At 40.6% G+C, this 15,552-nt stretch overlaps 2 protein-coding genes across 8 annotated transcripts; one reads left to right on the top strand and one right to left on the bottom strand.

Annotated features, from left to right (window-relative positions):
• The first annotated feature begins 577 nt into the window (after positions 1 to 577).
• On the top strand, positions 578 to 9,065 carry nfe2l1b (nuclear factor, erythroid 2-like 1b). 4 transcript variants are annotated; one of them, XM_034217558.1, is made up of 5 exons: positions 578 to 768; positions 1,744 to 2,567; positions 3,827 to 4,051; positions 5,302 to 5,460; positions 5,692 to 9,065. In XM_034217558.1, the coding sequence occupies exons 2-5, from the start codon at positions 2,007 to 2,009 to the stop codon at positions 7,045 to 7,047; spliced, it is 2,301 nt and encodes a 766-aa protein (XP_034073449.1). In that variant the 5' UTR covers positions 578 to 768; positions 1,744 to 2,006; the 3' UTR covers positions 7,048 to 9,065. The 4 variants fall into 4 exon arrangements, with proteins under 4 accessions (XP_034073449.1, XP_034073448.1, XP_034073451.1 ...); XM_034217557.1 differs by having other exon boundaries at positions 584 to 772; XM_034217560.1 differs by lacking the exon at positions 578 to 768 and adding an exon at positions 1,123 to 1,195.
• A 76-nt stretch (positions 9,066 to 9,141) lies between these two features.
• Positions 9,142 to 14,893, bottom strand: cbx1b (chromobox homolog 1b (HP1 beta homolog Drosophila)). 4 transcript variants are annotated; one of them, XM_034217563.1, is made up of 6 exons: positions 14,795 to 14,893; positions 12,601 to 12,682; positions 12,216 to 12,375; positions 11,722 to 11,875; positions 10,216 to 10,310; positions 9,142 to 9,878 (listed from the first exon to the last, which is right to left on the bottom strand). In XM_034217563.1, the coding sequence occupies exons 2-6, from the start codon at positions 12,653 to 12,655 to the stop codon at positions 9,737 to 9,739; spliced, it is 606 nt and encodes a 201-aa protein (XP_034073454.1). In that variant the 5' UTR covers positions 12,656 to 12,682; positions 14,795 to 14,893; the 3' UTR covers positions 9,142 to 9,736. The 4 variants fall into 4 exon arrangements, with proteins under 4 accessions (XP_034073454.1, XP_034073455.1, XP_034073453.1 ...); XM_034217564.1 differs by lacking the exon at positions 14,795 to 14,893 and adding an exon at positions 14,546 to 14,733; XM_034217562.1 differs by lacking the exon at positions 14,795 to 14,893 and adding an exon at positions 14,554 to 14,703.
• Positions 14,894 to 15,552: the final 659 nt, after the last annotated feature.

A 15,552-nucleotide genomic window follows, 5' to 3' on the forward strand; every position in this document is an offset into this window, starting at 1 on the left:
ATTAATCACATTAATTATAGTACAATTTTGTGGTGTTTACATGTATTTACATTTATTGTTATGCTATTTTATACTTTACCACATCTCAGAGCCATATTGTGTACCTTACTCCACTGATTCTTTAAAGCTTAGTTCCTTTGAAGGTTAACATTAATAATATAAAACATAAGTTCGACTATTTTAATAACAAACTATTGGCATCAAAATATACTTACAGTACTGGATTACTTTATGCATAATAGCCAATTTCTGGATAATACATCATACTAATGGACTATACATATTGATGCATTCATTTGAACATCACTTAAAGTTAAAGCTGGTAAGGGTGGAGCTATTGTTGAAAATATCTAATATCTAAATACTTCTCCGTTCTTACAGAATCATAACAAATATCTATCGTGTGATATATTTTTCTAAATATACTTTGGAAGAAAAACACATTTTTAATAAGCTCGTCTTTGCCACGTAATATATTTTAAAATGTGATAATGGTGATGCAAATGTGTGTAATATTAGTGGGCTGATGAAAGCTTTCTACTAGAATGTTCTGCGCATGCTCTGTTTGAAAGCGTGTTTTGGTGTCAAGCGGCGCTCAATGCTAGGCTAGCCGGGCCAGCTAGCATTTCTGCAAGTCATGGTGGGCCATTCAATGAGCAAAGGCTGGAGATCGGGCAACACTGTGGAGCTTTTAATAAAACAGCGATCAAATTCTGCTCTTAGGTGGTAGTGGACTTTTGGGCATGAAGACACAGTTACCCAATCTTCGTGCGTGAGTATTAAATCAATCAACTAATAATGCTTAAACCGAGACATTGATTGCACTGATTCATGAGCATGATGTGACGTTAGCAGACACATGGATGAATAGGTAGTATTTATGTGAATAACTTGATACTGTGGCGTGTGTTGTTTAATACATAAGTTACTTTTGAAAGTACTCAAATGGTAGTTAGCAGCCAACTAGCTTTCAAGGCTAGCACAGTGTAGTTCCAATAGTAGTTCAGCTGTTTCTTTAAGCCCCACCCGTGTGCCATTCCTATTGGCCGGGATGTTCTGGACTCATGTGTCGTCACCGCACTTTTGGCCCGAGAAAGGCTGTGCAATCTGTCAATCATCTTTTCACCACTTGTTGCTAGGGAGATTGTTTGATGCTAGCAAAGAGACCAGTAGAGGTACCTGTCACTTTTTCAAGGTAAACAAAGATGCGAGCTTACTAGATGTGGCGAAACGAAATATTATTTCCACTTCATGATATGTAATAAGATGGTTATACATGTGTAATAGCAGTAGTCGGGTGTCAAAACACAGGATAGCTAACAGCTAACGTCATAAGGACGAAGATAGGAGAAGAGGGAGGGACCCTGCCTGCTACCGAACGCTGTCGTTGGTGCTAGCCAGCCTAGAAAGCCTCCTCGACTCTCCCATTCACCTTCAGCAGCACCACGAGAAGTGTGCAAGGGTGGGGTGATGCTGCCTTAAACTCTGTGTTCACCATCTCTGATCCTCTGAATTTAAAGAAAAAGGAAAGGCCATTGCGCGGTGCGAGTCTTGGGAGGATGGAGTGGTTGCTGTGGGCTAGCAAGCCCTGATTTGTTGTAATGTATTTGTCATTAACATGTGCTTAATACAAATGTAGGAAGGTAAGATTTGTCTGTCATACAGCTGAAAGCAGTGTGTTTATAATGTTGTACTATGTAGTTTCTATTGAGAGAATAAAATGTTATTTCTCACTTTTGTCAGGAATGGGAACCCTATGAAGAACAAAGCTTTGAGCACCAACTGGACTCTGACAGTGGAAACTCCTCCTGGATCTTACATGCCTTTTTAAACATACTGAATCCTGTTGAAGACACCCCTTTCCCCCCCCTAACTATATTTAACCACTTTTTTTTTACGTTCATGTATCTCTCTCTGTCTTCTAGCACAAGTACAGAAGTAGTAATCCACGCTCCCCGTTTTTGTTTTTGTTTTTTACTTTCACCTTTTTGTTCCTTTGTAAAGAAATGCTTTACCTGAAAAAATACTTCACAGAGGGCCTGATTCAGTTCACCATCCTCCTGAGTCTCCTTGGGGTGCGGGTGGACGTTGACAGCTATCTAAGCAATCAGCTGCCCCCTCTGAGAGAGATCATCCTGGGCCCTAGCTCAGCCTACACTCAGACACAGTTCCACAACCTGCGCAACACGCTGGACGGCTATGGCATCCATCCAAAGAGTGTGGACCTCGACCAATTCTTTACCACTCGGCGGCTGCTGAACCAGGTGCGCCAGCTGGACCGCCTCTCCGTCCCCAGTACCGAGCTCAACACCTGGCTTGTGCATCGTGACTCTGAGACTGTGGTGTCCACCAGCAGCCAGCCCAGCCCCAGCATCACCCTGGACAATGGGGGCGGCCTAGAGGACGTTAACAACCCTGACGCTACCCCGGCCATGAGGGGAGGAAGTGTAGGAACTGAATCCACGTACAACCTGAACGCAGAGGACAGCAGCCTGGGAGCCGTGGCCCCTGAGAGCAACCAGGAGCAACCGGGCAGCAGGGATGGCAATGATGACCTCAGCAAAGAGGTACTGCAGTTTGTCAATTTCTCCACTCTGAAAACACCTGTCAAAAGGTGGAGGTGGGGTCAAACTGTTTGACAGTTGCTTGTTGTCATCACATTTACCTGCTGTGTCGCTACTTAATACTATAATAGACTTTTTGTTAAAATACTCACCTTATCAAGATTACAATGTGCTTTACAAAATACAAGAGAATGTAAAAAAAGATAATTGACCATACGAAATACATAGTGAAAATGATGAGAACTAAAGAAATAGTGAATTGGAAAGCTCAACAATAAAAAGAAGAAAAAGTGTTTTAAAAAGGATAAATAAGGTGCTGGAATCACCTTACATCTGTAATTCATTGGACAAGCAGATTGTATGTTAAATAACTAACCCTAACCCTAATGAAATGTAGCTTGGAGGTTCATATTTTCACTGGCCTTCCTAACCTAATATTCCAAGTAGCATCAGAATCCACAGATGTTAGCAGGAATAGATAGAAAATAATGTATTCCTATCAATTCTGGTCACTTCAAATATAACTACTATACAGGTAGTATCAGATTCATAAATATTACGGGGTATGGCAGCATTAAACACATAAGTATACTGTATTCCAACATAATAAAACATACACTCACTTAAAATGTCTTTACTGACATTAAACACTGTCCACAGCCTTGGTCTTTAATCAGTGTCAGATATTTGTAGGCCAACCAGTTGAGTCATATTCATTACAGCTGGGATTCTTGTCATAGTTACTGTTGAGTACAAACTGAAGCAAACCGTTGTAACTTAAATAACTTAATTGTTGTTTCTTAAACTTAATTGTCCTAAAGGAGCACATAAGAGAAAAAAAAGAAATGTTTTTTCAAGACAACACGTTACATTTTTGTTTAAGAACTTAGAGAAAACTTGTACATGAAGGCAATATTAATGGAGCGGCGTTAGAGTCACACAAAGTCATTGTTTGACTGTAAGAAAACTAAAAGACTTCTTTCTGATCACATGAACACCACCATGTCAAAGTGATTCTGTCATGGTTGCATCATCTGACTTCATTTCTGTTGCATGATCCGCCAAAATTACCCACTGTTATGAAATAATGAGCCCAAAAATAGACGGTATAAGTTTATTATCATAAATGGCCCAGCTATGTTGATTTTTAACCTGGCTACAGTATAAGTTAAATACATTGAATGCCTACACATTACCTGGTTATTAAAGTGACTCTTCTCTGCACAGGGCCATTTCTCAATGGTTGCTATCTGTTTTTCCAGGACATTGACTTGATTGACATTCTATGGAGACAGGACATCGACCTCGGTGCGGGAAGAGAAGTGTTCAACTACAGCAACCGTCAGAAGGAGAGCGAGGAGGAGGAGAAGCCCAGCCCACGAGAGAACAAAGACGGGAATGAGGAACAAGAGCGCTGGAGAAATGGAGTTAACTTACAAGGTGCCCAGCCGGTGGACGGGGAGACCGGAGAGAGTATCCCAGAGCAGGTCAGTAGACTAAATGGATCTCTGATATCCTTGTCTTTCATCCAGGGGGAGGTGGTACATTTAACTGGCTCTTAGTACATACAAAAGAAAATAGAAACTAGGGAGCTGCTTCATATGAGTTTGTCTTCATGTGGAGACAGTTCCAGTCTCTCCACCACCGCCTTGTGGTTTGAGAAATTGCTGTTTGAATACTAGAGTATTATCTCATTGTTTTGTCACTCAAGTTAATGAGTCAAGACTCATTCAGTGGAAAGAGAGCTCAAAGCAATCAAGCTGTTGCTTTTATGAAGTTAGAATTCTATAGAATCGCATTTATATCAGGGCTTAACTCCCATGGGAATTTTCCATGGGTAATTCCGAATGGTTAGCCCCCGTGACGTTAAATGTAATCCTTGTTAATATATTGATGTACACGTGTGGCTTATCCAGACCTGGAATTGGAGGCATCCATGACGTTTCCATGAACCCAAAACGATATTTGGTGTTATTTTGTTTATATTGTACTAGACAGAATGGTCTAATTTGACCGAAGAAACTACGTAAATGCACCGAATATTTATCAACAGTGCAAGAAACTGATGTGAGATTGTCAGCCCAATAACCAGCAATTGCAAATGACACAGGGGTGTGTCTGTGCTGTTAAAAGATCCTCAGGATATAAAATGAAGAAAAAAAAGCGAAATGAAATGCCAACAATCGCCCCTAGAAAAAGGAATAAGCAGCCGATAGCAGATATACTTGTGATTCACCATCTATTGCTATATGCTATTATGAAAATGTGTCTTAGCCTTGACTCAAGACACATACCAGCAGAAACATCAGCTGGCTTAAGTCAGAATGATGGATGCTTTTCCAAATGAACTCCGTATTCGCACATTTCTACAGTTGGTTTTGTTTGCTGGTCCAAGACACACAGACGCCACGGCACCAACGGCACCAACCATGGAACTCTCTGTAAGTGAAGGATCAGAAACAGAAAGAGTTGCAACAGTGGCGTTGGTATCCCAACAAATATTTTTGACAGTACTGGTATCTCTCTTGTCGTTGTTGTTACCCAGTTCTTGGCTCACAGACTTCACTGTCTCTACAAGAATGCTTGAGGCTGTTGGAGGCCACTTTCCCTTTTGGAGAAGAATCTGAGGTCAAACCAAACAACAGTGTTGTTTCACATGCATTGCAAGTATTGTGTTTTTCATTAGGGTGTAAAAAACTAAAGTTGTTGCATTTTTTTTGTGCAATTTTTCAAATAGTTTCCAGCACCGGTTGTTGTCACGGCAGAAATAGATTCCAATGAGGAAGTTCCTTCTACGTCTCAGGGTCTTCCTCTGGCTCCACTCCGGCCTGCAGGAGAGACACAGCTAGACCTGGAGCAGCAGTGGCAAGACATCATGGCCATCATGGAGCTGCAAGTATGTCCACTTTTTAAAACCACTTCTTAACCCATCACATATATTTGATTGTTCTGACACCATTAACATTTAACTGTCGTATTGTGAAAATTCTGACTTTTGAGTACAGCCATATAAGGAAGTATGAAAAATTCTCCTAACTCTAAAAATGTAAACTCATTTAAAAATAGGGGAAAAAAAGGTTTTCTCTCAACTATTTAGCGTTTAATGCTTAAATCTTTCTGTTCCAAGGCGATGGAAGTGAACAGCTCTTCACCCAACAGCAGCTCCAGCAGTGACAGCGGCACGACTGACTCCAACACTGTGGTAAACTTTGGGCTTTCCACTCGCTCAACTCCGGTAAACCAGGACGTCAGCCTCCATCAGGCCTCCCTCCCCAGCTGCAGCCAAGACTTCCCCCCCATCTTTTATCCCCAGGTGGACTCCACTACCACCCCCCCAAGAACCACCATGCTCAGACTTTCTTCCAGCAACTCCAGCAGCATCAACTCCACGTTTGGAGCCACCAACCTGACCGGGATCTTCATCCCTCCACACGTTAACAGTTCCAGTACCAACATTACATCCACGCCGATCCTTCCCGATCCATTCAGCAACCTTCTGGAAGAGTCCATGCTGGATGAGATCAGCTTGCTGGACCTTGCTATGGAGGAGGGCTTTAGCCAGGCCCAGGCCTCGCAGTTGGAGGAAGAGCTTGACTCAGATTCTGGTCTCTCCTTGGACTCCAGCCACAGCCCGGCCTCCCCGAGCAGTTCCGAGACATCCTGCTCCTCGGCAGCGTCTTCTTCTTCAACATCCGCCACCTTCTCCGAGGAGGGGGCCGTGGGGTACAGCACCGACTCAGAGGTCGCCACCGCGGAGGAAGGTGCTGTCGGCGGTTATCAGCCCGGGTACAGCAAGCTCTGCCGTATGAGCTATCAGAACCCCTCCCAGTTCCACGGCCTCCCTCAGCTGGAAAACATCAGCCACAATCACACGTACAACCTGCCGCTTTCCTCCGTGTTCGCCGAGGATCCGGAGCTCCCCATCTCATCCGGGAAGAAGGCCATGAAACACTCGAAGCTTCAGCCCCCTCAGGACTTGTACGACAAGCACTCAAGTCGGGACGAACGCCGAGCCCGGTCCATGAAAATTCCCTTCTCCAACGAGAAGATCATCAACCTGCCCGTGGAAGAGTTCAACGAGCTTCTAGCGAAGCACCACCTGAGCGAAGGCCAGCTGGCGCTCATCCGTGACATCCGAAGGCGCGGCAAGAACAAGATGGCGGCTCAGAACTGCCGCAAGCGCAAGCTGGATACCATCATCAACCTGGAGCAGGGCGTCCACGACCTGCGGCGCAACAAGGGCCGCCTGCTGAAGGAGAAGATGGAGTTCATCCGTTCCATCCGGCAGATGAAGCAGAAGATGCAAAGTCTGTACCAGGAGGTGTTCACTCAGCTGCGGGACGAGGAGGGCCGGCCCTACCCCCCCAGCGAGTACTCGCTCCAGTACAGTGCCGACGGCAGCGTGCTGATCATGCCCCGCGGCGTGACAACTGCTGAGCAACACCGTAAGCCCGAGAAAAAACAAAAAGACAAAAAGAAGTGAGGGGGGCGCTAACTGCTGTTTTATTCTATCACTTTGCTAAATCAACAAGAACGATTTCTGCAGATGCAAGAGAGATGCCCTTTTTTCCTTTAAGAAGATTCTGGTGAGTAGAAAAATGGCATTGTTGACTACTCTTCCTGAATTAGTTTCTCCCTTTTCAATTTGTGGCTACATTTTTTTCCTGGAAACAACTTTGAAGCAGAAGTAGCTCTCTCCGTTTGAGTACTGATATTTCATTCTTTAATTGGGGGAAAACAATAAGCGTGGAGAAGAGGGATGTAAAAGGACATAAAATGAGCTATTAGAAAATGTTTAAATGCTCTCGACCCTTTTGCAGCAAACCGCTAAGGAGGGAGACGATTTGTGAGGTAAATATAAGGGACTGTTATTCGAGAGAAGTGGGAGTAAAAGAACACTGTCGACGAGGACGGTTGGAGTACCTATGCACCGGAGGTTTTAAAGGACAGATCATCCCATCCTGGAGACTTTTTGTGATTTCGACAGTGAGGTTTTTAAGTTGCAAATCTTCAGGCGAAGAACAACATTTGAGGTTCTGTGAGTTTACCAAAGGCTAAAGGAAGTCCATCAGTTTTAGAATGCCATTAACACCTATACTAACCAAAGGTTGTATGGTGCACATCACTGGATCTGACTACATTTTAAACACTGCACTCCAATTGTCTGTTTATGTACGGCAAATTCCAGTTTTTGAGTATGTTTGTCGGAGTCCAGATGCCCCCCGAAGTGATTGGGTTTCCTGTGCGGATTGGAAGGAGGATGTTGGGATGAGAAAGAGTGTTCCTGGGCTGGCCACTGCTAAAAAAAAAAAAAGGGCGTGAAAGTGAAGTCCGGCAAGAGGAGCAGATGGATGTTTTAGGGAGGAGGCACACTGCATTGCAAAATGTATCAACTTCCTTATAAATTATACATAGCACTGTAATTTGTCTTTAAAAAGGCTTGGCTTTATGCATTTTGCCGTGTCTATCGCTGTTCCTTAGCTGCAGGTTTAAATACAGGAGCTGCGTTTAGCAGGGCTCTTATTAACTGTTCATAATCTGTAGTATAAGCAAGGTTATAGGTCTCGCCACATCAGCTTTATATAAAAGTCTACACTCGAGGAATTGAAGATACTGTGATGGGCCAGGAGCTCCAGAGAGGGATTTCCACCTCGAGGTTTGCCCTTTTTTTTTTGTCCTCTTTGACGCCTCGTTTTACGCACTAACTGAAAACAGGCTCAGTTGACGCCTGGTGGAGCGGAATCCCTTTTTCATTTAATTTATTTGCCAACCCCACTGAAAGCCACTTTAGGCCATTTTTTAACTGCTGTAAAGCCAAGGTGTTGGCTTAAATATTATGAGTCCTATGTGTTAATAAAACAAAGTGAGCCAAGTTGTTACATGAGAAAAAAATAATATTTGAATGCGTGATATGACTGTTTGTTGTGGCCACTTTGCTTTGAATGCCTTTATTTCACAATCTCATTATCTGTCACTTTAAATGTTTTGAGAACCGGAGGAGAACGTTCTCAAAGTAGAAGTGCTATTACTCGTCTATTTGAATGAAGTTTTGTCAGTACATGTAACATCGCCCTCTTTTTAAAAAGAAAAAATAGGTTATTAGTGCCAGCTCAGATAGCAGTTAGGCTAAAATATTTATAAGAGGCAGAACAGAACTCGCAACTTTAAGATGATGTCCAAAAAATGTTTTTTGAAAGGAGAAATGTCCTCATTAAATGTGATATTCAGGCATGCAACTGGTTAACATTTACTTCAGTGTAACCCAGTGCGACACCGACTATTTAGTTCTGCTACTACTTAGTGCACTTTTTTTGTCTGTCTTGTTGTGTAAATATTTTCATGTTTGTTTTTGTCATGATTTTATGTAGTTTGTCAAGCGTCTCCATAACGGTCTCACACTCTGCTTTCAGTTTGGATGTAGTTCCCTCTGTTTTGAGATATTTGCCGGCAATCAAGAATTGTTTTTATCGATTAATAAAGTGTTTTTATTTTCACCTGTGACTCTTGTGTTCTAGTTGTCATGAATAATATGTTGTATGCTGTAGAACAGAGGATAAAAGAGATTTTAAGACATTAGCGTTGGCTCTCTGCATTTAATATAAGACACGGTAATAATCCTGTTTTTAGCGACACCACCAAAGTAACAAAAAGTGGTTTATTTTCCAAAACCGACAAGCAAGACTTAACATGATAAACACTTTAAAGATTACAAATGAATCACTGAAAAGAGTTTGTAACCGTACACCAAACAAGTCCTTATAAAACAGCCAGGATTGACTCAAAATGAACCAGTTAAAATATTTAAAAAGGCACACGAATGAAATCAAAACATCACCTCACTGACACAATGGCATAGCAAGATGACCGAGCACTGGACCCTATGTTTTTTTTTCAAGAAAACAAAAGTGAATATTCTCTGCCAATACTGAAAAATAACATTGCGTTTTACATTTCACTTTGGATTTGTCAAGCAAACCTAAAGCTTATATTTACAGATCGTTCATATCTGAATAAAAGTAGAATCCAATGAGTGATACTACATCAAGACGCATTCAATGGAGTCTTGCTTGTTTTTGCCCCCCTCCATTTGAACCCCCACAAATCCCTTCTCAAAAGTACAATAACATTCCAAACTACAATTTCTCTTTTTCCCCCTCACCCCTGGCCCTGTGTTAGATTTTCTCCTCTTTTTTCTCGTCTTCGGTGGGATACGAGTGCCATGTAAGTCTCTCCTCATAGAAAGCGATGACCACCTGCGGACACTTCATGTTGGCCTCCTTCGCCGGCACCAGGTCAGCTTCATCTGAGTTTTTCCTGCAAAGATTAACACAAAAACAAGTTTAACTGACTGCTTTTTCCATATAACTTTGCATTTGAATGCTTTCACAGTGATAGAAGAATCCGAAAGCTGAGAACATTCTGGACAATTTCAAATTACAAACTGTTACACAAATCATCTTGAATTTTCTGGATTTTTGGGTATGTTCACAATGGAGACATGCGAGAAAACAAAGTTATTTTCAAGGTCACAGGGTGAATTATTGATACATAAATGATCATTTTGGGTGTTAAGTATTCTTTTAATGACACATTTAGTTGACCAAACAAACCAGGCAGTAACTAATGTTCAACAGTTAAGGTGCACACAAACCATTTCATGAGGAACATGAGTTCTCCTGTGGAGTCTGTGGCACCAATAATCCTCTCTGGATCCAACCCTCGAGCAAAGCCCCTGAGCTTCTCTGTCTGAGGATCACACAACAACACACAATTTCAATCAAGCACAAAACTACATCTGAGCTTAAATTCTAACTACCTACAGTATGTTTAAATTCCAATCTGAATTCAAAACAAACTAGGATATAAAAGAAGTCTTGTAAAGGCTGAATCCCCAAGCAGACTCTTTAAAAAAATTCTCCAGAAATACCACATTCAACTTGGATGGTGGATCTTGAGTAAGGCACTCACAGCAGTGAGGTCCACAGCCTGTACAGCAGGTGAGTGACCACTATATCCCTCCCTCTGGAACTCACTCCCACAACCCATCAGAGACTGCACTGACCTCACCACCTTCAAAAGAACGTACAACAACTCACCTCTTCAATCTGGCTTTTAATGTGTGATTGTTGTTGTATTGCTTGATTTTAATTTGACTTTAACTATATTTATTTGTTGTTCTTTTCTTTTCACTATCTCTGTAAAGCGACTTTGAGCAATTGTAAAAGCGCTTACAAAATAAATCTATTATTATTATATGAGGAAGTGGGGGAGGGGGACGTGCTGTTGAGCTGTACACCTGGAGTTCCATATGGCTGGGAAACTATTAGTATGTGATGTGTTTTTCCATGACAAAAAAATCCTCACCTTGATGTGGTTTAACGTCTTCCTAAACAATAATAAACACCTGTCGCCTGCTACTCTTCCTCGAAAAACAAAAATAATGCATATAATGTGGAATGTAAGAGTTTATTTTGTTCTTCCACAAGCAGCAGACTCTGTTCAATCGCATCTTGGGAAAAGAAGATATGGCATAAAGAATAAGGCCTTGTCCACGCGCATACAGGTATTTATTAAACCTAGCTCTTTCTGTGTGTTTTGGCTTTTATTCTAAACGGCAGTCTCGGAAACTGAAAACAGAGCTTTTCTATAACTCCTAGGCTGAACATTTTTACAGAAATTCCGTTTCCAGAGTTGATGTGTAGTAAGGGAGTTTTGGCTTCTAACGTTGGACTGTGCGCCATTATCTCGAATGTGAGGCGTCAAACGACATTTCGTGCAGTATTATTGCACCTTTTAACAGGACCGTTCACATGTTGTCGCTTTATAGAGGAACAGAGGCACCAGAATGCACTTCGGAAGTCCCTTGCCACTAATGTGGCTGAATGCCAGTGAGTGTCTGTGGGTAAATGGCATTGACAATTGTGTTTAGCATTTGAATTTGAACGTAATTTATTTATAAACCTTGTTAACGTGGATGGCATTTTTGCAGAACGGAGGTGGAAAACCGCAATTTACAGAAATACCTGTGTCACTAGGTCTGTCTTTGCTACTTTGAAGTTGGCTTAGTGTGTCAGGGCACCTAATACAAAAGGAACTCTTGCAAATATGCATATAAAGAACAACATTCTAAGAACAAAAACAAAGAATTGGGACTTACATCGTCTTTTTTCTTCTTCGTCTTACTGTCGTCTCCTTCTGCGTCTCCGGCCGCCTTTCTCTTCACGTCCTGTGCTGTTTTCTGGGACTGTAGGAATTCTGCAATCAAATCTGGACAATCCAGATTGTCCGATGGCTCCCAGGTGTTGTCTTCCCTGCAGACATAAATACATAAAAACAAAAAAGAATAACTTACTCCCATGGTATGTAGTAAATGATTTTGAGGACAGTAGGACTGCAACAAGAGTTGTGTCAGTCCAAAACCCAATAATATTCACTATAAAACAATATAAATCCAGACTTTTCCATATTTGAGAGGCTGATGAGAGTATTTTGGACATTTTTTAATTAAAAGAAATTGACTTAAAAGATAAGTAAAATATCAAAATACCATGTGATCTTTTTTATGGCAAACAACTAATTAATAATTCATCTGGTTCTTGCAATTCTAGTAAATGATGTGATAGGTTGTTGACAATAACTCAATCCACTCACTCAGAGAAGCCTTTCCACTTGAGAAGATAATCTACTCTCCCTTTCACCACCCGCCGATTCAGGACCTTTTCCACCACATATTCTTCCTCCTCCTCCTCTTCCTCTGCCACATCCTCTGGCTTCTTGTCCTTCTTTTCAGGGACCGCGGTCATTTTGCTTTCTGACGGATTAGAAACAAAAGCAATAAACAGAGAGTTACAGTCACCCTTTGAAACTGAAAGCTTCTACGTTAATATTCAGAGTTTAAGATGTTCATGTGTAGATGGTAAATAATTCTGGTCTACAAACATTTAAAGTGCCACTTATACAACTCTTGACACACACCTTACCGCACAAGGACAAAGTGATACAAAGACATATATTTTGTAGTAATGATGTATTAAACCTTCTTTAACAGCGGGAACATCATTAGGGGGTTCTGTAGTCAGGCTCATACTCATCAGGTTGACCTGGGGACCAGCAGGTTCCTGGGCAACGTCAAACAGGATCCATGTTAGAGAGAGGAGAGAACAATATTAGAGGTTGGGATTTATTGAAAAGACACAAGGATAACAATGTGAGGCAATGTAGGTTACAGGCAATATGTGGGATTCACTTTGTGGAACCAAAATGCATAGAGTTGTTGACTTGAAAAAGCCTGCCTAATCTTTGCTGTCTAAAGTTAGCGATTATGTTAAGACATGGTGTAAACTCAGTGGATCTCTTAGCAGTGGAGTATTCACATATGCTTAGGCAAGGCAAGGCAAGGCAAGTTTATTTATATAGCACTTTTCAACACAAGGCAATTCAAAGTGCTTTACAAAAAATGAAAGAGATTAAGAAAATGGCATTTAAAATCAGTCATTAAAAAGAAAAGCTAATAAAAGAAACATTAAAAGAAAAAATACATGGTTTTAGTGCTTAGGCACTAAAACCATTCGATTATTAATACTAATGCATCCATGTAAAAGCAGTCTCTTACTTTGCAGTTGGTTGAGGTGGAGCATATTGTAATCTATAACGTATTGATTATTTTCTTTATGGATTAATCTTCTGATATGTTTCACCATTAATTGTTTGATTGTTTAGTAAAAATGTGGCAGATACTGAGGAATGCGGTCACATTTACCTTTTATATGATTTGTATGCACAATTCTTAATTTATAAATAACTTAAATACAGTACTTGATTAGATGGATTTAATTACTTACTTTCTTATTACATGTCACTTGTTAGACGCGTTTATCCAAAGCGACTTACATTCATTCAGTACTGTGGACAATCCCCACAGGAGCAATTTGGGGTGAAGTGTCTTGCCCAGGGACACAACGACATGCTGACTGCAGTGCGACTGGAACTTGCTATCCCCCTGATTCAAAGTTCAGCGCACTACCCCACTGAGCCACAGCCTCCCCTTATCTATGAATAATAAAACGTAACCTTTTGATGAAAATATGTATGAGAAACATTTACAAAATAATGACTTAGTATCTCAAAATTACAACTTAGTGTCGCGAAATAATGAGAATCCTTCTGAAAAGAATTACTTGTCATAGAGAAATAATAACTTAATGGTGCAAAATACCAAAAAACCTTCTCAAAAAATGTACTTGTCTTGAAATAAGTTTATTGTTACACAACTCAATATTTTGACAAAGCTTCTCATTATTTTGAGATTAGTATGACACAAGTCATATATACCTAAGTCATGGCGAAACTAAGTCATTAATTTTGAGTAATATTCTCATTATGACATATTTGTTAACACATTGTTAGGAATGGGCTTCCATTCTGATCACTATTAGCAGGATATTTACTGAGTCGCTCCCTCAATATTCATCCCTTCACTGATGTCTGACCGTTTGCTTCAAGTGCAGCATCAACAACTGTGCACAGGTTTCCACACCTGGCGACGACTGCACAATGTGGAAATGCAGAAATAAAGAAAAAAAACAACAACGTTTTCCCCTCTCTTCATTAGCATTGTCGTTGTGAAAAATACATACAATATAAGGGGGCGTTGTGTGGCTAACGTTAGTTAGCACGCAAACAGAAGAAAACACTGCACGACAAAGCCTCGGAGAGACCCACAGTTTCAGATAGATGGTGTCTCCTCCTCCATATTGCTTTTGTGTTAGCAATTAATGTAACATACGTCTAGTCTGTTGTGTCTGTCGGTTATGTGTATTTTTTTATAAATGCCTAATGTATAAACTAAAAATAGTACGCTATGTTCATCCCCATTGTAAACATGCTCATTAAGGGCTGGCGAACGTTAGTCTCGTGCACAATCAAACGTTACCGAGACAACCCATTTAGAGGGAGGAGGGAAGGTAAAAAAATAAACTCACCGACTCACAATTTAATATTTGTTTAACCTCCAACCGAACCGATATACAAAAAACACGATATTCTTTTCCTCGTATTTTTTTGTGATAATGTCTCTGTTTGCCTTGACTTGATGTTACACGCAGAGCCGCTAGCTTGACTAAAGTGAAATGTATCGTTTCCGCCCCTTCGTCTCTGGTATCAGGGAAGAAACAAAAGTGGATGGAGGACCGAGCAGATTCACAGATTCTAAAGCATATGGATTTACTCACCAACGTAACCAGGGCAGGTGGTGCTGCGTGCAGGTGATATATAGATCTGTGGAGTGTGAGCAAACAGTGGACTGTATGGATGGAACGCCCCTCTCTGCATAGGCTACACACAGTGGAGGAAAAAAAGAGTTGATACATTCAAATAAACAAAGTAGACTTTATATGTTTACCTTTGGAAAGTAGTTAATGATACAACAACCCCTTAAAAATACAATTAATGAATCCTTTGAAACTACGACCATTTTCAAACTTCTTACATTCATTCATAAAGCCAAAGACAATCCAAGAATATTAATAAACATGAACAGCTCTCTCCCAAATCTACATAATGTTGTGATGTCATCAAACACATTTTGGGGATTTGCTTCATACAACATATAGGGGAATGTATATGTACATATTCTGTATCAGAATCATACTCAGAATATATTCATAAAATGACACTTTGACTGAATATCTTATATTATTCTTAATATAATTTTTGATTTACCATAAATGGCCTTTTTTAAATACACTTCGACCTAAAGTCTGAACAGCACATCATTTTAGCAGAGCAAGTGATAATTCTATTCTGCACGTTATTGTTGATGGTTAGATGCTAAAACTGCATTTTGTTCTTTCAGTAGCCTACGTCAAATATGTGCATTGACAATACAGTTTAATTTAATCTCAAATCATATTTAAATTAAATACCCTATAATTGTACCTTATAATGCAAAATAACGACCTAATATCCTAGTGTTCACCTATGACCTGAG

Source organism: Gymnodraco acuticeps, unplaced genomic scaffold (assembly GCF_902827175.1).
Source record: "Gymnodraco acuticeps unplaced genomic scaffold, fGymAcu1.1, whole genome shotgun sequence".
NCBI lineage: Eukaryota > Metazoa > Chordata > Actinopteri > Perciformes > Bathydraconidae > Gymnodraco > Gymnodraco acuticeps.